The sequence below is a fragment of the Polistes canadensis genome, unplaced genomic scaffold (assembly GCF_001313835.1).
Source record: "Polistes canadensis isolate GaletaPanama2010 unplaced genomic scaffold, ASM131383v1 scaffold_5, whole genome shotgun sequence".
Classification (NCBI taxonomy): Eukaryota; Metazoa; Arthropoda; class Insecta; order Hymenoptera; family Vespidae; genus Polistes; species Polistes canadensis.
The window spans coordinates 2,068,934-2,095,501 of record NW_014569552.1 but is presented as its reverse complement, the minus strand read 5'-3'; the positions used below and the strand labels follow the sequence as shown (position 1 = coordinate 2,095,501).

Sequence of the window (26,568 nt, the reverse complement as noted above, 5' to 3'; positions counted from 1 at the left end):
GTTGTCATTAATGATAAAAGATTAGCAAAAGTATCATTTCCATAAAAAGTAAAAATCTTTCTTGCCTTTTGTATTGCACTGTTGCATTTCGTATAAGAAAAAAAGCATTGAGTATAGAAAATTGTAAACTTAAAAACGTATTACGTATTCCATGCGTCTTTCCTAAACATCTTAAAAATCTTAACATGTAAATGAAAGAAGTCAGTTACGTTTAACGATTATCTTATCGAAGGTAAGGCGGAAGCGAAGAAATCTCGATTGGAACGACACAGGGGAATCTTTGGGCGATAAATGTTGATCTAAAATCCTGGGAATTCCGCGAGGACTCGTGCCGTCTCGTTGAAGGGCGTGGGAGACAATCGACCAGCAGCTGGTCGATGTTGGTTCAAGGACCATTGCACAATGGGACTGTATGTACGGGCAGCACGGCTAGGATACACGAGAAAGTCACGTTTTCTAAGAGGTTCTGGGCTAGAGGAACGACTAAAGAGAGAAGAAGGCCTTAGAGAATCACGTTTTTCCGGAAATCAAATCGTGACTCTGTACTTCTTATCAGTACTCTTACTAAAATGAATATGGAAGACGCGCACGGTCCTGGGCGGTTGTCTTTATTAAGTCTCGCAACTTTTCGATTATTTTCTTATCCTATCCGAAAGACAATTAGAATTATTAACATTCCAATAAAAGAGAATCTTTTTACCTATACCACAAATATCAAAAACAAACAAAAAAATACGATTAGCCTATCAAGTTTAATCATTATAAAAACTATCATAGCAATCAATATTAAAGACTGTTACTAGTTTGATATATTTTTCTTGCAATATGAAATAAAAGAGGCCAACGTGTAACGGATCTCCTACCAACCGGATGATCTTTAAAAAAGAAAGAAAAAAATCAATGGAAAGATAAAGATCAAATCGCGTTGTTTCTCGAATCATTAAAGAAAAGGCGTTGGTTCGTTTCTCCTAACTGGCGCCTACAGGTTCGATCGTTCTCGCAACGGAGGCGGCCAATTAAAGAGAAGCCGACCGATACAAAGCATGAAAGAACGCGAGACGACTTGGAGACGAGACACGAGGCGCGAGGCATGCGTTATCGTACCTTCTGATCGGTCGCGACGAGTTTTCTGGGTACTGTTGTTCTGCTGAGGTAGCACAACTGGATGTCTTCTCTCGCGGAGGCTGCACCACGCGTATCAGGAAAGTAAATACGATCGAATCTTGCTTGTGAAGAGAAGCCGAAGTGTGCTCGACGATTGTGTTCGATGGGACTCGTTCGGTACGGCGTTTCTCACTTAGAAATTGCGAAAGTTACATCGTACGACTTTACCAACCCAACCCAATGGATCCTTCCTCGTTATACTCCTCTATCTTAACCGTAGACATTCCGTACACCTTGGGAAGCGACTGACGTAACTTCCGGAAAATATCTTACCATATAGACTCTTGGATATACACGCGAAACGCGGAAATTATTCGCATGGAATAATACTAGTTTCGTTATATACTCTCTCGAGTATGCTCTTTCGGTTGCGTCCTCTTTCAACGTTATGTCATCAAAAACATGCACTTTGGTTTCGTTTTGATATTATGCTACTGGTATGTTTCGAAATATATACACGTCATTTAGAGGATATATTTTGATAAAGACGATACTCGTTATTTCTCAAAAGCTAAGTACTGAACACACACAATTTGGATAAAGTTTATTATTAAGAGTAATATTGTTAAAAATATAATTCAAATAGGATTTAGGCTGGTCGATAATTGTTTACAAATCGGCGCTAAGTAATCCTTTGTTCCGGTTAAATCGAAGCGGAACAACGTGCGATAAGAGATGAGCTCGTTTAATGGCATGTTAGCGATGTAAACGTTACTTTCGACTGTTCCATCGCGCGAGCATGTAATACGAACTAACAAGCCGTATCTAGGAATGGCAGAGCACAGGGAGTCCGCCACACTCGGACTCTTCCTTTCAAATGTGAGCAAGCGTGCTATGTTGACCGCGTGAAGAATTAATCGAGTTACCTTACCGCGAAAGACTCACTCGTTAACGTCAAATTATCGTTTATACAAAAAATTAATGCTGTATTATAATATCTCACATAACTTTTCTATTTGTTTTTATTTAATTACCTTCATCTAACTTTTATATTTTATTATAAAGAAAGATTAATTAAAATAATAATCAAACAATATACTTTCGGGAAAAATTATTACGATGCCTTTATTCCTATTTATTGTTAGTTTTATTCAATGTTATAACTAATGGTTGATTGTGGAAAAGTAAAGGAGTAACATTTTCTTTGAAAATATTGTAAAATCTAAATCGACGTTTACCCTTATTTGGTTTTATTTAATTAGGTTCATGTAATTATTAGTTTTCATCTTAACGTCATCTTTAACCGAACATCCTTCCTGGAAGATTGATTAGGAAACTAACGGAGCAAAATTGTTCCTAGGAAGTCCTTTAAACGATACAACGAAATGCAACGACTATAGGAATGAAAAATAACACTAATTCAAGGTAATTAAACGATGAAACGCGAGTTCGTGTTACTTCTTTCGGAGAAATATCAAAAATAAAAGTTTCTATCAATTACTGCAGACGTCGTAGAGAGTTACGTTCCAACGATATTTTATAGCGTCGCCAAGGAGTACTTCAAAATCAATTTCTTTAGTAGATATAATAACTATAATAGCGCCGTATTAGCGTCGTGAGCACGCGCACGCACAAGCAAAACGACAAGTAACGTGCCATCCGCTTGCTGGAAAGATTAATGCGATCCAATTTAGCGATGAGCCTGTGTAAATTGGTATAGTAGCTCGTTTATAGATCGCAACGTATTAATCATTCTAATTTCTACTAAAAATGATAAAATTTGTAAAGAAAAATTAGGAAAAGTACTTTTATCTTTTATTTTTTCTCAAAAAGAATAATCAATTCGAACTGTTTGACAAAAATATCGAAATTCCGTGAGTTTCTTCCCAAGTTTCCCATGATCGTTCACCGTGGAGGAGTTATTAGACTTTCAGCGATTAGCCTCGTGTAAAGCATTCGCTTTACCGCCAGGCTCATTGCCATTTATCAGGCAAAAGAGTGACTCTATACACGGTCTTACGCCACGAGAAAGAGAAAGATATATATATATATATAAATAAATATATAAGAGGGAGAAAGAAAGAGAGAGGGAAGGAGCCGAATGATTAATAGATACAATCGCATTGAACCGACGCAGAACAGGGCGCGCACATCGTCGAGGTCGCTTCTCTTGGGAAACGACGAAGACGAGGAAGATGAAGACAAACCGGTAGTCATGCCTTCGAACATAAGGATCCACGCTTCGTGCTCTATTACCATGCACAAACTAATCACATTTGGGATGCGTTAAACCGTTTCCACGTGGTGAGAGAAAAATGACAAAAAGAAATGATTTTCTTGCTGTTACTCTTAGGGAAGATCGTGAATCTTGAATTTTTTGAGTTCTCTTTAGTTTTCATCAGTTTCTTCCCACAAGAGAATAACAGAAAGACGCGTTGTTTCTATATAAATAACGTGTCATCTTCAATTATACACCCGTCTTTCTATTTACGCAAATTATTCTTTCAATTTTTATATTAAGCAAAGGAAAACGTTATGAATAGAGTTCGCATATGAAAGGGAATACTAATCGTAAATAAAAAAATAAGCGATGTAAGTTATACAAATATTTATTTCACATTTTTTTTAGGAAAGTAATAATAAAAATGTAGAAAAAACGTAAATAAATTATATTCCTTGTCGTGATGGGTACTGCAATCCAAAAACAATCAACTTTTTCTTTTTAATGTGAGACCGTTTATATAAAGTAACGCATAAATCAAGAAGACAGATTTGGAAATGTTTTTATATGATAGGAATAACAAGTATTTTCATTAAAAATCATTTCTAATAGTACACCGTAACTCGACAAATTCAGGAAGAAAAATACAAAATGCACATTCTCGTATCATGACATAGACGAATAAAACGAAAGAAATACATGGAAGAGAGAGAGAAGTATCGAAGGAATACCTATTCGAAACCAAACGAAACATGGAACGGAATTCGTTTGGAAGAGGCACGTGGAAAGGGGAAGGATAGAAATCGGTGATCGTAACGTTCGGACTTTCGATCGATGTCCAAAGAGAGATCCACGGGAGCAACCTGAAAAGAAGCTCTTATTCGCTCGTTCCTCTTGCAAAGAGAGAATCTGCATATCGTCTCGGACTGTATAAGGGCCCGTCGTGCCCTTGACTGACGGCACAATCCTCGATTCTTCCTCGATATCGAGAGGAGCTCTCCGATCTTTCGACAGGCAGAACGTAACTGACGAAGATAGAAAGAGAAGAAGAAGAGGATAGAGAAAAAAACAGAAGATAGAAGAAGAAGAAGAAGAAGAAGAAAAAGAATAAGAATAAGAAGAAGAAGATGAAGATGAAGAAAAAAAAGAGAAGAAAAACGGAGAACGTCTTTGGATGTTGGACATACGGTCAGCTCGAAGGTCCTTGATTATACGCTTTTGCTACATAGAAGAACGAATAGAAGAACGAAAGAAAGAAAGAGAGGATAAGACGAATGCAAATGTCTGAGCTTCGTAGATCGAGAATACGCGACAAACTCGCCCGGAAGATATCTCGGCTCTTTTAGTTAGCAGATGCCGCGAGATACCAAGAAGATCCTTCTCTCTTCTTCTTCTTCTTTAGTTTCTCTTTCGCTTCACCAAAGTTACTTTCCTAAAGTAAAAAGAATGAAAGACGTTACGATCGGTTCACGACCGTTTCAGAGATATAAAAAGAGAGAGAGAGAGAGGGAGGGAGAGAAAAAACATGTTGTGTAAGTATGTACTTTACCATTATCCATAGAAACTATCGATTGATTAGAAAGAAAGAGATAGAAAGAAAGACGCAGATATTTTTCGCGTGCACGCGTGCCGGCATTGCAGCCATGCAGGATTGATGAAAGGGAACGGGGAACCGGTTGCGAGCCTACCGTGCGCCGGATTCTAAGCCGATTTTTTTCGATTTCGGCCTTTGCTTATGGTCATAAAGCCGCTACACTTCATTTATGTCTGCTCACGTTCTACCATCGTTTCTTCGAAGTTTTCTTTACTTTGAATTAAACTTATTGTTAGTAAATAATTTGTACGATGTATAGTAAATAAAATACCTTGGATATTCGATGTAGAATATTTTTCTAATCATATAGTTGCGATTATATTTATTAATATTCATTATTTAATAATATTTTTTATATTTTCTCTAATGAAAAAGAAACAAATTATATTGTTTAAGTGTTTCTATTATTTCCTTAACTATAAATATATCTATAACGAAATAATAAATACAACATAAGATATAAATCTGCAGATATACTTAAATCTTATAAAATAGGAAGAGTAATCGTAACGTTTCAATAATGTTGTAAGATAAAAATGCGGAATGTGTTAACGAGAAACGATAATAGTTACAAATTTCTAAAAAGATATATATCATCAATGACCGAACCGAATTCCACATCGGTGTACCAAAATTCTTAAGTCGCGTCGTCGTTTCTAAATAGTGCTTGAGTGCGAGACTTCAACGTGTGAAAGGACGTTAAGTCCGGGCGGATCGGTTTCTAAGGAGAGATAGAAGAGAAAGCCTGAGAACGTAAGAGCGGAGAACGTCCGGAGAACCAACAACGCGCCGCATCCAGAGTATCCTGATGCAAAGTAACAGAAACTCGAGAAACGGACCTCGATCGACTCCGCGGAATGTTCGAGATAACGATCGAGCTCTAACTATTGCACTTACGAACATGGATAGGATTTAAATATATTACGAATATTATATCAAAGTCTTGTAAGAAATAATCTAATGTAAGCGAATAATTTATAATTATAATTATAGTTAATTATAAATTAGATTCAATATACGAAAGTGGGTTGAAAAGATATGACGATATAATCAATGTTATTTTTTTATAAAATTAAATAATATCTGTGTATTTCATGAAATTTCTGACATTTTTGTCACTTGTCCTGCGATCAAAATAATGGATAATACTAAATAATTAAAACTATTTGATTTGGTTCCATTCCCATTGATTTTATAAAATAATGATAATATTGTACATACATAGATGATGCATAAATGCATTCGTCTAATCTCTAATCGATCTTTCACTTTCTTCCTTCGAGTCATTGAAAAGAGAATGCGAGCGTTGTTATACACGCGTACTTGTTTACCTCATTCATGCATATACACATAACTATTTATATACGAATGTATACATGTATACATTGTATAATATTATACACTACTATACTACAAAGTAATCATGTAAAAGTAGTCATGGTCATTAGGGTAAGGCGTGGGAATATAATATATACTTTGCTTTATTATATCGTGAATCTTAATCTTCGTAAATCTAATAAGACAAACGATGAATTGTTTAATTATAGTCACGCCTTGTTCTCGAATTAGAATTTCTTTTTTTTTTTTACATATGATCATTGTCTTTCAATGAACGTGATTGAATAAATATGAGACTGAATCAGAGTTACAGTTATACAGTTACACAGTTATTCCCCAGATCGAAGAAAGACAAGACGATAAGATGAATAAAATGGATAAAAGAAAAAGAGAAAGATAAGGGTAAATAACGTAAATTTACGTTGGATAAATTGAAAAGGCCAGAAAAGTAGAAGCATGCATGAATGTTTAGGTTGGTATCGAAGGGAGAAGGAAGGTTCGGTGATGAGGGCGCGTAGGGCAGACGGCTTCCTGGAAAGCGAGCTCGGACACCTGTCCCTCAGTGGTTATCAACCTAAGAAAGAAGATAGAAAGTAAGAAAAGAAGTGAGAGCCACTGCACTGGTAACACCACCACGTGCATCTTCGCGTCCGAGTTTATCTTCGAAACGTCATTCGAACGAGAACGTGTTGTTGCATCCTGAAGATTTTTGCGCGAGTAAGTATACCCGATTTGGCGGGTAAATTTAAAATTCTTTCGAGCGCCATTTTGAATTACACTTATCAACAGGATTCCTTATATCTTCCGAGAAGTTACGATTCAAAGATTCACCTTTGGTTCAGAAAAAAAGAATTTTAGGATGGGAGAGGATGCGTGTCGAGAGTTCCTTGAGGCTGGTCGATATTTTCGAGAAAGGTAGTAGATAATCGAAGGCAAACGCAGCAATGTCCGACGTTGCTACGGAATACTAATGTCTGATCGAGGAGAGAAAGAACGAGAGAAAGAGAGAGAGAGAGAGGGAGAGAGAGAGAGAGAATATTGTATATACCTTTCTCTACCTCTTCTTATTTCTCTTTTCTTTCTTTCGCTCTCTCGCGCTCTCTCGCACTCTCTCTCTCTCTCTCTCTCTCTTTCACTTTTTTTCTCTTTCTCGAAAAAGAAAAAAAAAAAAGTCGCAACACAGGACGATGCGGCGGCGTCGTCGAAGCCGACCTGTTGCTTAGCCACCACTGTGCGCGACTCTTTACATGCCGCTTTTTCGAAACACTGCGCACACTCGGGAGCATTTCATATTTTTCGCGCTTTCATTCATCGACGAGTGATAACACAACATAATACAGAACAATGACAGATCACTTACCGGACACGTTTGGTAAACAATAAACAAGGAGCAACAACACCGTTGGAAACCACACGCTCCTGCTCAATTTGTAATCCAATTTACGTCGTGGCAGTAGCAGTAGCAACATGGTGCCGTAAATTTTATCCACATACGTCGATTAGACACACACTCATCGGGCCTCCGGCGTGCACACACTGACCGAGAGAAGAAAGAGAAATACCGATGGAAAAGGAAAAGAAGAAAAAAGAAAAAGAGAGAAAGAAAAAAAGAGAGAGAAAGAGAGAAAGAGAAATAAAAAGAAGAAAAATAAAGTGGAAGAAATATATAAAAAAGGAAAGATCGACAAGGATAAAAATTAAAGGATAAAGCACACTTCTCTTCACTCGATTATAAGAAACGCGTACCACCTTTCGATCCAACGCATCGTTCGTTTCCTCCCTTTTTTCTATTACTTTTCTATAACGTCCAAAAACAATTGAGCTGCAACAGTAGTTAGCACATTTGCGCGCACGACAATACGAGAAAAAAAGCATGCGTCGATCGTACACGAACACGACCGCGTCCGAAACACTTCTGGTATCCCCTATTGTTCCCTTAACGCGCTGAAAGTAGTCCCCCGGATGCGCGCGCACCTGCCTCCAGCAGTATATCCTTACGCCGTGCCGCAATGGCCGGCACCATGGGCCAATTACCGTTGAAGTATGGTGGAACGAGCGTACACCACGCTCTTCTGAATTTTATCCTATTCTCGTTTTTTTTAGGGAAATTTCGCCACGCTTCCTATTTATCCTGTCACACACATTTGTTTGTTAGTATTTTAATTTTTACATGGATACATTTTGAGAATTTTTTAAAAATTGAAAATTAGTATTATTTGACTAAAACAAAACATTTTTTATATATTTATACTACACATTGTTTTGTTGTTGAAATTATATGTATTTAAAATTATTTGAATTTCGCGCCGAAATGAAAGTACGAGTTACTCGTAAATCTTTAATGAGTCAAAGCTCGTTATAAACAACGCTATGGATGTTTTAATTATGTATTTCCCTTTATCCTTTCGTTCTTATCGGAATATTGCGTTAATCTCATGTGAACGAGCAGAGAAACATCGTTGATCTAATTGTCTTACTAACAAGTGCGTTAATTAGCGCATGAGGAGAAAAGATTCTTTAATGACCGCCGCCTTGCACGGCGATTGCTTTCCGATTACTTTCTATTTCGTTACGTAAAGTCACGAGAAAGATACGTACTTCGTATTGGAACGAGGAAAAAGCATTTTGTTATCCTTTTTCTGTGTGAACCATCTGCCAAAGAAATTTTGTAACTTTCAAGCTCGGTCAAGATAAAAAATGATTTTATACAATCTTGAATTAATTTTATTTTTAATATGTAAAACATTTTTGCGAAATGTCTGTGTTATTAATTTCGAAACAAAATATAAATAGAAAAATATAAATCTATAACTATCATCTCTCTGCCAACAAATTTGCTAAATACAACATTTGTAACTTTTAAGATTATCAAGATTAGATTTGATTTAATACATTCTCGGATCAATTTTATACGAATTAAAAATCAATCATATTTACTTGTAACATGTAAAATGGTATTACAAAATTTTTATTAATAGTCTCAAAAAATAGAGTGACAATAAAATGCAGGTGACAAATGATCAAAGACATTTTTTTATCTTTTCTTTCGGAAATAACTATTGGTGTTGGTATCGAGGTGAAGGTGCTAGAAAATTCCAACCGGTAGCGTGCTCGAGAGCAAGAGTCGCAAGAGCGCTCGCTGGATCATTAATTAACCTTCCATCCCTTGATTGCGTGTAAAGCGAAATTCATCGCCAGTGTTAACTGCCTCACAGCATGGTCGGTACCTTAACGAATACAAATGCGAAATTATAATTTCGCAGTCCTCTTCACGAGTTTCTACAGAGATACCACGAGCCTTTACGAATTGCCTCGCCCTTTGTAAATGGAAACACGTGGTATAGCAATCGTTAGTTCTTATTCTTATCGAAAGCACCGACTTCGTCATCGTAAAATCGCGAATTTACATTTGTAACGTCGCTCAATGCATTATTAGATATATCAACCCTACTAACGGTACACGAAAATCCGTTTCATCTTATAATATCTCATATGATGCTGCATAAATAATCCACGTGAATGTGGGGAAGAAAGTCACAAAAGTAATTTGAACAATCTGTTTCACCTCGGAATATGTATGAATATAAATGATTTAATACCTCTATGTCACGTCTTCTTGCCGCAAGTATAACTTTGCTCCAAAGACATAATTATCCTATTTTAAAAACTACTTTATCTCTTAATTTACTTTTACTTCAAATATATTTTAATAGAATTTAATAATATTTACTACGTTTGTTTGATCAGAGAATCATTGTATTACATTGCGTTGTTAGGACGACGTATTCTGTTTAATCGATAGCAAGGAACACGTGTGTTTCATTATACTAGCCATAAGAATGTCTGATTCTACATCGGCATCTACCGCGGAAAAGAAACTGCAGGATTTGAATAAGAAGATCGTGGAAATTAAAAAGAAGATTCAATTATCAGGTATTCATAATATTAAATTTGTACCGATTGATGTGAGATGAATTTAATGATCGAAGAATGGATATTTACTTATTCTCTTTCTACTAAGTGTTACAAAAAAGAAGAGAGTTCAAAAAAGATATACAAAAAATATAAGAAAGCAGATCGTCGATCGGATGGCGGCACAGTACACGAAGACACAGGATGCCAGCAATCGTCCGACGATTAACTCACTTGGAGAATTCGAAAGAGTGACAAGTGACAGGAAGAGGTTCTTTCCTCAAACACTTGTCTCGTATATCGACAACAATACATTCGCGATAATACATACAAATTTTTATTTCCGATAAATTATTATTTTTAGTTTCGACGAAATAATTGTCTTTTGGAGATCATATTCGCACGTTGATTTATATTTCAATTTAATTCAAATATTTGGGACAAAGGAATATTATTTTATGAAATTAAAAAATAAATGATTAATTAAGTAACGATAACTTGAATCGAAAATATTTATAATATTGCAAGAAAATAAAAAAAAAAAAAACAAGTTGTATTTGAACTTTCAACGATAAAGATTGAATTATCGTGTCACGCATAACTCGAGAATATAGTTATTTATTTTTTTGTTACCTTCTCACTCTTTATACCCTTTTCGAGTAATTTCCATCGAGTAGCTACGCTCTCCTAGCAAAACGAAGACAACCTGTCATTAACGAATACCCTCCAGCTAAGAGCTCATCTCTTTTGCAGAAAATGGCAACGACAATTTAATCGTTTTTCGGCGGATTCATGAAAAGAAGAGAATATCTTCTCTTTCTGTCTCTATCTTTCTTCCATGTAGCTTCCTTGCTTCCTCGTAGTTAGCTCTGTCGCAAGAGCGCTCTATTATCACGAAATACCCTTTTCAACGATCTTAGACATTCCTTCATCGAAATCCAGGAAATCGTTTCCAACGATGCGAATGTAAGCTCGATAATCTACAAGAATATTCCTTTATGTTACAACGATCAACGCAAGAAAGTTAAATTTTCATTATAAAATTGATTACCTTTCATAATTTACTTTTCATTGATGTATTTAAATAACAGTTATCATTATGTTCTGAAAGAATACTAATTATTACTCGATCAGTTGAATTATTTAAAATTCATTAATGCTTTTACAGAGGGACAGAGAAAAGCTAACTTCGAAGAAACCGAAACAAAAAAGCATGAAAATGCAGAAAAAATTAACTCCCTCAAGAAAGATATAAAAGAATTATATGTTGAATATGCTAAAGCCAAAAATGTAAGAATTTTCATCTCAAATAATATTAATAAATATTAACGAACATTAATATTAATTTCTAGAACAACAATGTAGCTGAACGAACGGCTCAAATTAGTCGTGAAACTTCGGCTGTTGTAAGAAAACGTGGCTTAGACGAAGCAATAAAAAAAATCAATGAGGAGAACATACAGTTGATAAAGACAAAAGATTTGTTAAGGTATCAATCCGATAAGGTAAGAAATCGATAATTATCGCAAATCGACATAATTAAATAGCACTTCTATAAAAACACGTCTGTTTCATCAGCAAAGGCAAAAGTTGAAAATATTATTACAAGAACATGAAGAATTATTAAGAGGAAAGAAATGGAAAATATTTAAGCGAAAATTAGAGGATCCTTTGAGAAAGGTACAAACTCGTTTACTTTACCAAATTAATCATAAATTTCATTAAATTTGTCAATTTTTATAGAAAACAGAAAGTCTAGAGGTTCAATTAGAGCGAATGAGAATGATGCAAGTAAAAGCAAACATAATTCGAAGAAAATACAAATCTATATATTGCAAATTGAAACAGAGATCAATTTCCTATGCATCCTCATTGAAAGAGTTGGAAGACGATATAAGAGAACATGAAAATGAAATGAAACGTTTACGAGTAAGTTAACCTATGTTGGAATGAAAATTAAACGATATGTTGGATTATCTAACATCAACGAACATGTCGTGTTTAGATAGTAAAGGAAGAAGCTATTGAATTGAGAGACAATATGCAGGAAAAACTCGTGAAAAAAGAAATCGAAGTAGTGAATAGTGGTAACGAACGAGAAAATATAATTCAAGATTATAGGTTCGTATAAAATCAAATTACATAGATAATATTAGATATATTAAATGGTATGTGAATTTCTCATAAAAATTCATATACTTAATATTCTACTTTATTCTAATTTAAAGGCAACGTGTCACAGAAAGAAAAATAGAATTAGAAAGATTAGAAAGAATGATCTTCTCTGTTCGTCCACGAGAGGATTACGATTCTGTACAAGCTAAGATTTATGGGCGGGATGCAAAGAACGAAATAACGGAGAAAGAATTGACAAGATTGGAGGAAGCGTTTGCCAAGCTGCACAACGTTACCGGTGTCTCCATGTCGGAGGACATTTTAAACCGGTTTCTAGGACAACGGACGACCAAGGAGAATCTTCAAAAAATGAGGACCAACATGGAGAAAGAAAAAATGGATCTCGAGAGAAAAAGACAGGAATTGTTGAACGAAATCGAAACTCGAAAATTTACCGAGACAAAAAATGCCGAAGAGTAAGTTTTACAATATTATTTATGAAAATCAATTTAGAATATTTATCAAAAAAAAAAAAGAAAAAATAAGAAACAACAAAAACCAATTGATTACAGAAATGCTGATGAAACAGAAAAATTGGATAAAAAAATGGAAGAAGAACATACTCGTCGAAATAAAGCGAAAACTGAATGCGAACAAATTGGAGAACTATTAAAGCAGATAGCTAAAGCATTAGGAAAATTGTACGATAAATTGCAAGTAAGTAAATAAATTAAAAAATATAACACTAATGAAAAAAGACATTTCAACATTTCGAGTATCGGTAAGTACCACTACCCGTTTTCTTGATCATAACTTATTGTTAGATGCCGTAGGCGTAGCATGAAACCGATAAGTTATTATCTTACAGTAATCGCTCATAAATATGGATTGATCGATTGTATTCAAGACAACTAAACGTAATGCGGAATTACATCGACACGCACGTATACTATAAGGCGTGTACGATTAATCTATATTTAAAAAAAAAGAAACTAGAAAGAATGTTAAAAATAAATTAGACTTTATAATTCAAAAGTTTAAAGTTCAATATCTCGTAGAACAAAGGTTTGTCTTCTCGAGTACCACTGTCTTTAGAGAGATCTTTTTATCAAAATAATTTAACATTCCTGAAAAAGAGACACCTATAAATCCTTAATGTTCCAATGTATCCCTTTAGAATTTATTTCTACAGAATGTCGACCTTTTTATCTTAAAATCAGAGAAAATCTTTCGAATATAACGACGGTATAGATCTACGACTAATCGTATGCGTATCCCACACGAAGAACATTTAACGTATTCGAAGCACGATTGTAAAACCCTACGAAGAATTAACACGTCGTGAAAGGAATTCCGAAAATCGAATTGGCCCTTCGACATATACGTATCGAAGCTTCGTTCGATGGAAATAACGTGTAGATGACTAATTAAATTAGTGAAACCGCCTTTAATGACCTCCACGACTATAAATGGACTTCTCTTTGTACGTTAGAATCAAACATTTATTTTTTGAGTTTAACATCCTCAAGTCAACTGATATATCGAGAACCAATGGATTTTCTTTCGAACTGCTTCCTGCACTGTAATTCTCACCTCGTCGCGATGCATTAACACCTTCGTATTTGATCGAAAACAAACAGTTTGGAAGGAAACGCGTGAAAAATCGAATATTGATTTTATCGATGGTGTAAGTTACATACCCGAAAGTTCGACTTGTTAACTAAACTTTCAATTCTTTTACTTTGTTCGTCTAATCAAAGTTAGAGTCGACGTATTATTTAACATCTAGCCCATAAAAATAATATTATATACATTATATAAAAAATGTATAAACATACACGCGTACATAGTTGTATGCACATATAAATATTATACATATTTATATGTGCATACACATACGTTCTAGTTTTCCAATTTTTTTTTATAGAATACAACAGATTTGAATACTATTATCAAAGAAGAATCAACTATGCCATCTGACCCATCAAAGCAATTAATGTTGTTAAACGAAATTGCTCCAAAACTGACCGATATTTTTAGTAGACAAGACGTGTACTCCGAAATATTGGATGATGGATTAACGGACAAGGTTAGAAACTTTCCAAAAACATGATTTGATATTAGTTATTATCTAAAGCATATCGTTGAATTTTACTTATGTCTTACAGCTAGAAACAATGTCCATCACAACTTCGTTAGAAGGCAAAGCCATACGCGTTGAAAATGTTCCCCTCTTTTCAAAATTTCCAACCTGGACATCTTCAGCGATACCACCTTCGGAAGATGAAGAAGAAGTACCGACAAGAAATATCTTAAAAAGACAAGCACAACTATTAGTCGACACAAAAAGTCGAAGAAAGGGATTAGGTTTTAAAAGATAAAATTTACTTGACATATAATTATAGAATTATTATTATAAAATAAACTTTTCTTCATTATAATAGTATTTAAATGAGTCCTACAAATAATCTACTCTTACATCAAATCATCTCTATCTCACGTTGATAAATAACGATATCGGGTTCTTTATAAACAAAAATTGCAGATATAATAATATTCGATCCAAAATAAAAATTTTAAAGACAAAAACGGAAAAGAAAAATAATTGTAATATTTAACAAACATTAATTAAGTTTTAAAATCTAATATTACGTGAATCTATATAGTTTGTACGTAATGTAACTATATAATTTATCTCTACAGTTTTGACTGTAACTAACTGAACACCTGTGAGTCTGGAATTTTGCGTGTAAAAGAAACAGAATGGTTTATTATTTCCAATTACAGTAACTAATACAAATTAATCCCATCCTAAGACAAAGTAAAATAAACATAAAATAAAATGAATTTGAAAGTTATCAAATGGGGGGGATAATCAAATATCATATAAAATGAAATTATTTAAATACTGAATTTATCTTTAGTAACGATTATTCCATTTGATTGGTGATAAATCCAATGATGATTACCTGCAGCAAAAAGAAAAATATATTAATCATTTTCATTCGCAATAACGATTAGAAATTATTGACGAGCAAAATAATAATACAATAAAATATAAAATATGACTATAAGAATCATTCTCAAAAGATTCAAACATACTGTTGAACCTTTGAAAATAACTCAGCAGCCCATAGTTGCCCTCTTGAGCCATGGTTAAGTGGGGGCCTCTTCGGTATTTAGCCTCTTCTTTGCTTCGTGCCCTGACCACTGCATTCGGACATTCCCTACATGCGAGCATGAAAAGAGTCTTTGATTAAAAACGTCAATCATTCGAAAAAGTACTCTCAGAATTTGATATATTATGGTATAACTGTTAATGATATAAAATTAGAATCGTCCCTGATTTTAAATTATAAAAAAAAAAACAATCTAACACAACCCTAACAAAGCTGAAAAGAAAAATTTGATTAATAAAAATCTTGAACTATTTACATAGAAAATAATTACTCCCATTTGGTTAAGAGATATTTTTTGCTGAAAGAAAAATTATTGACTATGTAAAGTATTATTTCTATTCTAATACCGTGCTATTATAATATGCCAGATTATGATCCTATAATTTAGAAATGACTTGAAGGCATTTTTGCACAATTACTTTTAACTGCTTATAATACTAATATCAGTGAAATATATTTTATATTATAATATATCTATGAAATATTTTCATTTGTTTTCTGCATTATTAAAATTATTAATTAAAAAATTAATTTAGATTCCCCGTTAGCTATCCTTGCTCGTGGACCATCAATGAACTTAGAGTTCATTGACAGTGCACATATATACGAGCACATTTAATCTAATGTCAGAGCAGATAATAATTCTAATCGATGACCTAATAACTCTTCGCACTTTTAATTTCGAGTAATAAAAATACATTAAAATAAATAATGCAATAAATGTATAATATAATATATAATATTGCATTTTTTTGTTGCAATATTTTTATATCATTTATTCGTTATATTGAATTGCATCAAATATTTCTAAACAGGATATTACTTTCCTTGTAATGATTATAATATTTTATATACTATACATTCCATTACAAATAATATTTAGTTAATGAAAGATTAACATAAAACATTATAAAAGTAATTAGTTTTTTCCGCTCCCTAATTAAATATATTTTATATCTAACATCATTTTAAAATGTGACTACCTTGGTCATATCGAAACTCGATTAACATTTCTTAACAAATATTTGTTATATTATGGTTCTAATTTTTAGTTACATTATTTAAAATTAAATTAAGAGAAAAATTATGACACAAGTAATATATTAAACAGAATTATTATTTAAAACAAATTATAGTCGAAGAAAATCAACAAGTACTACTAGAGTCATATTCATTTCCGAAATTTGAGTTGATTGTGTTCCATTTGTGTACATATTTTGTATTAAAGATGCCGGCACAAATACAAAATAAAGTTTTAATATACGAAGGGTGTAATTATTTAAGATATCGTCTTTTATTATCGACGTTATCTGGAAAACCAGTGCGCATTATTAATATAAGAACCAAAGACGATGATCCTGGATTAAGAGGTTAGGTTTGTTATTAGACATGTGTTATGGTTAAAATTACATGGTATATTAATATGTATTATATATTATTACAGAATATGAAATAAGCTTCATACGTTTATTAGATAAAATTACTAATGGTACTAGAGTAGAATTGAATGAAACAGGCACATCTTTATATTACAATCCTGGTTTATTAAATGGTGGAGAACTAGAACATGATTGTAGCTTGCAGCGTGGAATTGGATATTATTTAGAAGCTGTCATTATATTAGCACCTTTCTGTAAAATACCTATTGATATCAAGCTTAGAGGAGTAACGAGTAATACATTGGGTATGTAATTTCTTTTCTATATAAAAAAGGTTATCTTTTACTGACATTTTATTTCTATATTTTGAACAGATCCATCTGTGGATAGAATTAAAGCGTCATGTATACCATTATTAAAAAGATTTATAGTAGATACAGATATCGAGCTTAATATCAAAAAGAGAGGAATGGTACCGCTAGGAGGTGGAGAAATACATTTTAAGTGTCCGCTTTGCCGTACTCTTAAATCTATACAAGTAATTTCTATTATTATTCTTTCTCTCTCTCTCTCACTCTGTTATAAAATTATTTATTTATTATTTGTAGCTTCAAAATAGTGGTATGGTTAAACGTATTAGAGGACTTTCTTGTAGTGTACGTGTTTCACCAGCAATTGCCAATCGTATGGTTGAATCTGCTAAAGGTGTATTATTAAAATTTTTACCAGATATATATATACATACGGATCATTGTAGAGGTGCAGCCAGTGGCAAATCACCAGGTATATATAAAGTATTAATTAACAAATTCACTTTTCTTAATATTTTACACTACTATAATATGGATAATACATGCATCAGGTTTTGCTATAAGTTTGACTGCTGAAACAACCAATGGTATTTTTCTCAGTGGAGAGGCTTGTTCACCTTTAATGACAACAGGTTCTTTACCTTGTGTACCAGAAGATCTTGGAAAAGATGCAGCTATGATATTACTTGATGAAATTTATCGGTAAAGGAATAAAGAAAACTTATATTTAATTTTGAAAAATTAAGAAGATCAATTTAAATTGTTATTAAATTTCAGAAATGGATGTGTCGATTCTCCATTCCAAAGTATGGCAGCATTATTTATGGTACTTGGTAAAAAGGATGTGTCTAAAATTGTAACAGGACCATTAACCCAATCAATGTAAGTAGTATAATATTATAAATAATATATTATAAACTAGAATAAATGTGTGACTAGAGTTAACGGCCTCGCCTCGTTGAAAAAATTAGTTTTCATAAGATCACTAAAGTTTAGCAACGATGGACACTGTTAGTACTTAGGTGAGTTACAACTTTGGAACACCGTATACTGTTGACTCGAAACAGATAATAAGAAGGCTTCTATGAAAATATAATGGGCTGGGTTTTGAAATGATGTTGTAGAAAAGTTCCTCTCAAACCCATAAAAAGAAGAGTAATAATAACAAATAATAAACAAATGATTTAATATTTTTTTTTAGGATACAATTTTTAAGAGATTTACGAGATTTCCTCGGAATAGTTTTTAAAATTGAATCTGTTAAAGAAGAAGATGAAATAAAAGATCAGGTAACCTTAACTTGTGTCGGTATAGGGTATACTAATTTAAGTAAACGAACATTATAAAATATTTATATTAAATATATTTAAAAATAACAATTTTTTAAAAACTTTAAGATATAAGTATAAAATTATTTAAAATTGTACATAATATTTTCCTCACCTGCATATATGTTCAAACATTATACTTTAATTGTCATTATAATATAAAATCTTGCAAATATAATGGTTTACCTGGCCAAGAAATGAAAACTTCCTTCTTTAATTGGTTCCAAGTATTTTGATATTGAAAAGCCCACTGCTTGCAATCGTAATACGTAATTTTCTTTGGATGAAATATATTTGTTTTAATATTTTGATATTTATCACAAATTTGTAGACATATTTTTAAAAGTTCACGTCGACTAACAAGTAAGTTATGGCCTTTCTTTTTTTTAGTTATTCCTTGCTTTCTGCCTTGTACAGCAATTTCCAATTCGCTGTAGATATTTTATAAATTACTAATACTATTGTTGCTATCGTTCACAACAGTATTTTATAAATATAAATATATAAACCTTTTTCTAACAGCACACCATATAATACTTGATGAGCATGGATTTATTCTTTTTCCTGCTTTTCTATGAGCAAAAGCAATGTCTGCTTGAAAAATTTGTGGTACGTGTAATTTATTGCTGAATCTTTTACACAAGCCTCGTTCCATAGCTTCTAGCGAAAAAGGACATCCATTACCGATAGTAATGCTTTCCAATTTTATTTGTGAAATGAATAATGATAACAGCGAACCCTGTATCCCAATAACATTCCACCTAAAACATTATCAAATACTTAATATATAAATTATATTCTTTTTTCATTTATTATTACATTTTTATACAAATTACTTGTTTCATACTTTGCCATTTTATCTGAACATGATAAACTCAATGTGGGATCTCCTCTACCAGGCTTTGTTCGTAATGGACCAGTTATATGATAGTCAGCTCCTGGTAATTTAAGATCTTGATATCGTTCAGTTTTTAAACACTTTGCACCTGTTCTGTGTATGTCTGTATTGGTTTCAATGACAGATAACTCTAATGTCGTTTTTTCTTGATCATTATGCATCGTTTTTCTAATTTTTGCGGGACATTCTTCCTCATCTATGTCATTCTTAGGAAATATAGAACAATCTCCACAAGGACTTTGACTGGAGAAAAAATGGAATGATATGCTAGGATACATTTCTAATTTATTTTCTTCGTTTAGAAATAAAATATTACTTTTAAATCCACTTAATACAATATCTATTTGATCATACAAATAACGTAAGAAAGCACGTCTTGCAAGTATTTCTGCATGAGAATCACTCAGTTTCGAACCTCTTTCGTGTGGAGGAGTTTTAATTAATTCTAATCCTCCTATACACTTTGTACCTGTAGCAAGCGATACTACAGATAAAGATTCACATTCTGTTTTTAAAATAATTCCAGATAATATTGTCCACTCGTTATCAGTTGGTTTTCCATTTTTTTTCAATGCATTGTATTTTTCAATACAAAGCGTTGCTATTTTATTCGGAAAATTGTTCATTGTGCTTTTTTAATACTTATTATATTAATCAATTTAATTTGTAATTTAATATATTATTTTACTTGCTTAATTTGATTAATAAACATTTTGTGGATCCCATGCATATTTAATTTGTGGTAGACACGATAAACTTTTCATTTTTTCTTCATCGATAATAAAATTTAAATTTATGTTATCTCGTATATGTTCTTTTTTTATAGCCTTGGGAATAACACCTGAAAGAATCATAAAATAAAATTATCTTAAATATAATAATATTTAACAATAAATTATATTCGTAATAACAGTTACTAATGCCCTGTTGTAAAGCCCATTTTAATAATAATCTTGCTGGAGATACATTAAGTTTCATAGCAATATCATTAATAACAGGATCTTTAAGAAGACTGGTATTGGTACTTGTACCCAAAGAGGAATACGCTTGTACATGTATTCCTTCTACGTTACAAAATTTAATTAGTTCTTCTTGACGATAATGCGGGTGACATTCAACCTGTACGTAACAAAAAAATAAATATATTGTATAGTGCTTAAAATTAGTCCTAAGAATGTTACATCTAACATACTTGATTAACTGTAGGTTTTACACCATAATGATTATTCAATAATTCTTTTAAATGATCAATAGTATGGTTAGAAACACCAATAGATCTTATTAAGCCTTGTTTGTGCAGCTCCACTAATTTTTCCCAGGTACAAGCACGCAAATGTTTATTTTGGTGAGAATTTTCAGGAATGCGTGCAGCTCCAGGCCAATGTATCAAATATAAATCAATATAAGAAAGACCGAGTGATTTAAGAGATTTTAAAACCGATTGTTGTATACCTTCCGCATTTCCATTATCGCTGGGTGCTTTATAAAAAAAAGTTAAATTAAATGTTTAATAATTATTATTTCAATATAAACATTATAATAAATAAAGCAACGGTTTTTGATTAAATTTATACCTAGTTTAGTAGTAATAAAAATATCTTTCCTTTGGAGATTATATTTAGGCAATAATTCCTTTAAAGCGAATCCAATGTCTTCTTCATTTCTGTATACTGTTGCTGTATCTAAGTGACAAGAATTCAACTTTATAAAAATATAAGAAATGTTAAAGGTATAAAAAATAAGAAAATATGACTCCACTTACCAATTGATCTAAAACCTACTTTCAAGCTTTCATCGATTACTTCATAAATAGTTTCTCTTCCTTGTATTTTATAAGTTCCAACTAAAAATACAACATAAAGCAAATAAAATAATGGCTAAAATACAACTTATTGTATGTTTTTCCAATGAAATATATTGCAGTTGATAAAAAAGAGTTATAAATTATCAATATTATTATATTTTATTTTTAAAAAGCATTCTCACTTCCAATAAGTGGCATAGTATAACCACTCGAAAGATGAATGCATTCACTCGAAACATTCATATTCTAATTCATATACTATTATAATTGTTTAAAAATATAACTATATAAATGATATGCACCCAATTTTAGACTTGGTGACCATGCGACATGAATCGTTTGATATAACACTGGCTGAGAAACTTCTTAAAAGAAATACTAGAGTGCACTTCGATCAACTCAATCTTTCTCGAGCATTGATAATTTAGATTTACAATTTACACAAGAAAATTATACATTTAATATTTATTATCAAAATATTATATTTTTATAATTACTTTATAATAACTAATGAAATATACTAACAATAAAAATGAATATAAATTAAAAATATAAACAGAAAAACTGTATCTACGGTTTAATTTATCAATGATCTACAGAGTTTCTACAAAGCAGTTAGTCAATGATCTACCGGTATCTACAGAGTATTTTATCGATGTAAAAAGGTCAATAAACTTATATTGCTAGTAATATTGAAACGTTCAATATTTATAGATAGATTAATTTTGCAATGGCAATGCGTTTATTTTAACAAATAATTACTCTGTCAATTATTATTTTCCTTACGTAATTGGACATTTCTAGATAAAATTTATGTTGTATACATGTTTCATCTATCTCTTCTTGAATTTTGTTATTTTTCGAAGCCATATAACGGTAAGAGAATATAAATAAATAAAATTCATATAACAAATCTTATTTGCAAGAAGACTAGGATCGTATCTTACATTCCCCATCAATTTCAATGATTCAATATACATATTCCATAAAGAATAAGATGGATTGATTGTATACGGTATACCCTACTCGATCATAAAGATTTAAATAGTGGGGACGTGACGGAGCATGGAAAGAGATGAGAAGCCATCGGAGAAGTTATTCATATATAGAAGATACATAATATAAGTTGAGGTACGAACGAGGAGACGTTCGTTAGAAGCTTTCTCGATAAACATCTCACGACGGCGTTTCCTCCAAACGTGTGTGCGCGTAACTCGCGTTAAGCTTGTCAGAAAATTAGTAATTCTAAGCGGCGCATTCTTTCTCAATTGAACGACTGTGTCATCTGTACATACGCACTACGTTTACACACGTGTCCAACATACGCACGGATGCTAATTACTCGGCGCCGATCGTACCTATTTAAACTTCATTTCTTCTTTTCTTTCATTTTATTCTTTTCTTTTTATCAAAAGTATGTATGTATATTGTATTATACATTCACTTAATTGTATGTAGTATATAGTAATACATTATCGAGTTGTACAAGAAAAAAATCCTATAGATCAGTGATGTCAAACTCATATATAATCATAGATCACTAAATTTAATTTAAGAAAGTGTTTGACACTACTACTATGGACGTTTCGTAAGTTGATTCGTAGAATCGTTTTAGTTTAATTAAAGGTACCTATTACAGTAGTTAATGAAACAACAAAGATCTTTTTGTCCCTTAGAGTGATACAATCAAGTAGTACACATATACATATATGCATACCGTGTACGTATAATCTACATCGAAGCAATCGAATTAGATGGAACAGAGGAACTTCCTAATAATCACCTTTCTTCCATCGATACGTGCCAAGAATGTTTCTTCTTCCACCAAGTTCCATGAAAGCTCCCTCGTTCGTCGTCCACGAAATCAGTCGATTCATCGAGCGATTTGCGTACGCATTTTTAAACTCCTCGAATGATTCGTAGTTATGTTTAATAAAAATAAAAAGAAATTTCTTGAAGGAAGAAAGAAGGCGACAAGCGCGCGACTTCGAGCAGGTGGTACCCGCATTGTTCGCCAAAGTGGAGGAAAAAAGAACAAAATGGAGAAAAAATATAAAATTAAATGCATTAAAGAGGAACAGGAACGAAGGGTAGCGTCGATTTATAATACAGAAGGGTTATACTTTTTTTTTCATACTTACTTCAGATAAGCAAATTGGTATAATCATCTAGTAACCTTCACGCAGGAAGACTTGAACAGTCGATGTTACGATATTTCGTAATAGAATGCACAATTCTTCTCAAGTATTTTCCTGCTAATTGGTTGCTTACCATGTTTCGATTAATTAGCTACCTTTTTACATTAAAAGTATCAATAAAAACGACTTTTTTTGCAAATTTATGTAATCGTTTATAAATTCTCACTTAAAAGTGCTAAATTGAAGGATCCGAGTCAAATGAGTTCTTTCGTTCATAAGCTTTTTTTTTTTTTTTATAACGTCGTTCAATGTTGTTACAAATAAAGAAGATAAAGTATAAAAAGGCAAAGGAAAGGCATCGGCTGAGTCGGTTATATTTTTTCAACGTTCCGAGGATGACGAAGTAACAATATTCGCATAACCGGTCTATAGCTTTTATACTCAGCACAGGTACTTCTGTGTATCACTTTCCGCGCATTGCAACGCGCTATCCTCGCATAACATCTTGTTCATTAGCGCTCGCGCGTCATTCGAAAAAGCTTGAAAACCTCGGCCCGCCGATGAAGAGATGATTCGACGTTTTTTCTTCTTCTTCCTTCTGCGAAGAAGAATATGAAGGAGGAGGAGAAGAAGGAAACGCGCGATGAGAAGAACCGAAGCGATTAACGAAGTTACCGCCATCTTCAAAGCCCGTATGTCCATTCGAACATCTCGCATCTGTACTTGAGACAAATTAAATGTATCTACCCTTAAGCTGATACTATTTTACATGAAAGAAAAAATATATCGTGAGAACTGTTTGATAAATTACATTTGTGTTATTAGTTCACAATGAAATAAAAGCATTGAATATTATTAATAGTAACGTTTTGATCGAATTTAGATTGAAATTATTTAACAGATTATATTTACATTCACGAATATATAAAAATTACAATGTGTCTATTTTATTTTATTTTTTCTTTTCTTTTAAATCTAACACACACAATTAAAAAAATAAATAATATTCTACTTTATAAATAGAGAATTCGCGTTCGAAAGCTGAAAATTATGTTAGATAATTAACTCTTCCTTCTTCTCGCGAGCAACTTCCGGGCGTTAAACTTAAGTTACGTTTTCGTTAGAAGACTCGATAGATCCGGTCGCGTGCGACGATTCGCGTAAAACCGCATCGTTTTAGCGAGATTGATCGTAGTGAGGAGTCACGCGAAGGGAAGTCTCTAATCGTTGATTATCGCGACGAGAAGTCTCCTCTTTGAACATGTGGAGAGAGAACGTATATTTCCAACGATACGTTTTCGAGAACGATTTGTGGACTTGCACCTGCGTTGTCAGTAAGCGCACCTGGAAATTCGTGGCCGACATCCCGTAAATCGTTTTAGTCTTTCCTCTTCATCGACTCGTTTCTATTCCCATACAAAACAAGTTTTTAATATTTTTTTAACATTACCATAACAACAATCATACATGTATTATATTATATTATATTTACAAATTTTTATTTTTATAACTATGTATAACCACATAGATTTATAATAGATTCATTTTGTAAATTATGTACAATTTTCAAGAAATCTAAAATATACGTATGAGAAGAAATAATAAACTATTTGATCGTACTCTATCTAGAAACTTTTGCATGCAAAGCAGTCATAACGTCAGTGTTCCGTTCGTATACAATTCTTTGTGCAGTCGTTTAGATTGTATCTAAATAAAACAATAAAATATCCATGATCACAGAAATAATTAAATAAATTAATTTACTTTAAAAATACAAGTTTCTTTTTTTTTTTTATTAAAATAATTGATAATGAAAATTTTCATATAACAATGTTATTGTCTATAATTTTTATAATTTATTAATAACAATGTTATTGTCTATAATTTTATAATTTGTTAATAACAAATATAACACTAATTTATTTTTTTTCAGATCACTATTGCTATTGCTGCCGTGTCTTTTTTATCTACAACAACGTTGACCTACCTCATTTTAAATCCACTATAGATCGACCTACCTCAATTTCAACCTACAGCGCAGACAAGTGTTTTGGAGTCATCAGAGAACTACCGAAGTAGTAAGTGAACAAATTCATGTTCTTCTTAAACTTATCATGTCGAAAATGAAAGGTTCAAATTATATATAACAGGGAATACTAGTTTTAATTGTTCTAATAACGCAAAATTTATCCATCGGCACTCGTATCAATCGAATCTCTAAAATCGATTATTTTCTTAAGGATTTCAAGAGACCGGCAATAGTAGTCCTTTTAAATTTTTTAGTTGAATACGGGTAACATAGTGTTATGCCATTTCAAAATCTGCACATAAATGTTGGTTACATAGATCTTCACCATTAAATATTGATTTTTTTTGTTAAACTTGTTAAATTGTAGTATTATCGTTCAATTTAGTAATATATTTTATGGTATTTATAAATATACTTTTATTATAGATTATGTGGAATTAAACGTCTCACTCAAACAACAAAAATGTTTCAAAAAAGAAAAGATATATATATATATAAATTTTAAATTCATAAAAAATAACATAACGAAATTATAACTTCTTATTTTATCCAATCTAATACTTTTACTTCCACAATTTTAATTTCAGTGACGTTTGTAAGCTTTAGTGAATATCGTGAGAACGAGTTGAAGTCAAGAGCCCTGAATAAAATTAATTGATAACGTGCGGGCGAAGAAAGAACATGTAGTCGAAAGGTCAGGTTTGATCAAGGAGCAAAGAGCAATTATGAGTCATAAGGGTCGATCCAGGTGGAAGAGAGAAAGATTAAGAGACCGTCGATGTTATTCCTTTATGATCCTTCACTTTCTTTCTCTCTCTCTCTCTCTCTCTCTCTCATTTTTACTTTCATTTCAGTAAGTCTATTTCATTTTACATTGATCCTTTATAAAAATCATATGAATAGTTTATCTTATTGTGTTAGTAAGTTCTCTTACGTATCTCGATCGATAGACAAAAACGTTGATTTATTTCATGAAAAAGTAAGAATTATAAAAAGCATTCGCTTTGTAGTATATTTTATATACATTCGTTTTCGCCAAGCCAGAGATGCGTATCGCCAGTGTTTCCGGTCTAAGGTGGGTCAACGTTGTTTACCTCAGAGTCTCCTCTTCGTTTCGTTTCTTTGCTCGCTCGTGCAGTACATGAATTACCTTGTTCTTTTGCTACCCCATAATTCGAGTCTCACGAGCACCTTTGTGCGGTTCGCTTTGGGTTTGCG

General features: G+C 32.4%; 3 protein-coding genes across 5 annotated transcripts; 1 reads left to right on the top strand and 2 right to left on the bottom strand.

Annotated features, from left to right (window-relative positions):
• Positions 1-16,630: 16,630 nt before the first annotated feature.
• Positions 16,631-25,339, top strand: LOC106788643 (RNA 3'-terminal phosphate cyclase-like protein). 2 transcript variants are annotated; one of them, XM_014752100.1, is made up of 7 exons: positions 16,631-16,833; positions 16,908-17,147; positions 17,217-17,380; positions 17,451-17,625; positions 17,705-17,855; positions 17,931-18,035; positions 25,255-25,339. In XM_014752100.1, exons 1-7 carry the CDS (start codon positions 16,692-16,694, stop codon positions 25,301-25,303), a joined length of 1,026 nt encoding a protein of 341 aa, XP_014607586.1. In that variant the 5' UTR covers positions 16,631-16,691; the 3' UTR covers positions 25,304-25,339. The 2 variants fall into 2 exon arrangements, with proteins under 2 accessions (XP_014607586.1, XP_014607576.1); XM_014752090.1 differs by lacking the exon at positions 25,255-25,339 and adding an exon at positions 18,355-18,551.
• On the bottom strand, positions 18,573-20,040 carry LOC106788639 (tRNA-specific adenosine deaminase 1). Its single transcript, XM_014752077.1, has 3 exons — positions 19,329-20,040; positions 18,991-19,242; positions 18,573-18,912 (listed from the first exon to the last, which is right to left on the bottom strand). The coding sequence occupies exons 1-3, from the start codon at positions 20,003-20,005 to the stop codon at positions 18,633-18,635; spliced, it is 1,209 nt and encodes a 402-aa protein (XP_014607563.1). The 5' UTR covers positions 20,006-20,040; the 3' UTR covers positions 18,573-18,632.
• Positions 20,020-21,518, bottom strand: LOC106788654 (glyoxal reductase-like). 2 transcript variants are annotated; one of them, XM_014752112.1, is made up of 6 exons: positions 21,366-21,518; positions 21,142-21,222; positions 20,954-21,061; positions 20,572-20,858; positions 20,291-20,498; positions 20,020-20,220 (listed from the first exon to the last, which is right to left on the bottom strand). In XM_014752112.1, the coding sequence occupies exons 1-6, from the start codon at positions 21,424-21,426 to the stop codon at positions 20,081-20,083; spliced, it is 885 nt and encodes a 294-aa protein (XP_014607598.1). In that variant the 5' UTR covers positions 21,427-21,518; the 3' UTR covers positions 20,020-20,080. The 2 variants fall into 2 exon arrangements, with proteins under 2 accessions (XP_014607598.1, XP_014607606.1); XM_014752120.1 differs by having other exon boundaries at positions 20,297-20,498.
• Positions 25,340-26,568: the final 1,229 nt, after the last annotated feature.

Excerpts from the sequence above, each read along its gene's own strand:
- LOC106788639 (XM_014752077.1), bottom strand. The coding sequence starts at position 20,005 with ATGAACAATTTTCCGAATAAAATAGCAACGCTTTGTATTGAAAAATAC. Across the intron at positions 19,243-19,328 it reads TGTTCAGATAAAATGGCAAA|GTGGAATGTTATTGGGATAC; the intron begins GTATGAAACAAG and ends ATAATGTTTTAG. Across the intron at positions 18,913-18,990 it reads TGGTGTGCTGTTAGAAAAAG|CGAATTGGAAATTGCTGTAC; the intron begins GTTTATATATTT and ends AAATATCTACAG.
- LOC106788654 (XM_014752112.1), bottom strand. The coding sequence starts at position 21,426 with ATGAATGTTTCGAGTGAATGCATTCATCTTTCGAGTGGTTATACTATG. Across the intron at positions 20,859-20,953 it reads TTTTATTACTACTAAACTAG|CACCCAGCGATAATGGAAAT; the intron begins GTATAAATTTAA and ends TTTTTTATAAAG. Across the intron at positions 20,499-20,571 it reads TAAAACCTACAGTTAATCAA|GTTGAATGTCACCCGCATTA; the intron begins GTATGTTAGATG and ends TGTTACGTACAG.
- LOC106788643 (XM_014752090.1), top strand. The coding sequence starts at position 16,692 with ATGCCGGCACAAATACAAAATAAAGTTTTAATATACGAAGGGTGTAAT. Across the intron at positions 17,626-17,704 it reads AGCCAGTGGCAAATCACCAG|GTTTTGCTATAAGTTTGACT; the intron begins GTATATATAAAG and ends TACATGCATCAG. Across the intron at positions 18,036-18,354 it reads GGACCATTAACCCAATCAAT|GATACAATTTTTAAGAGATT; the intron begins GTAAGTAGTATA and ends ATTTTTTTTTAG.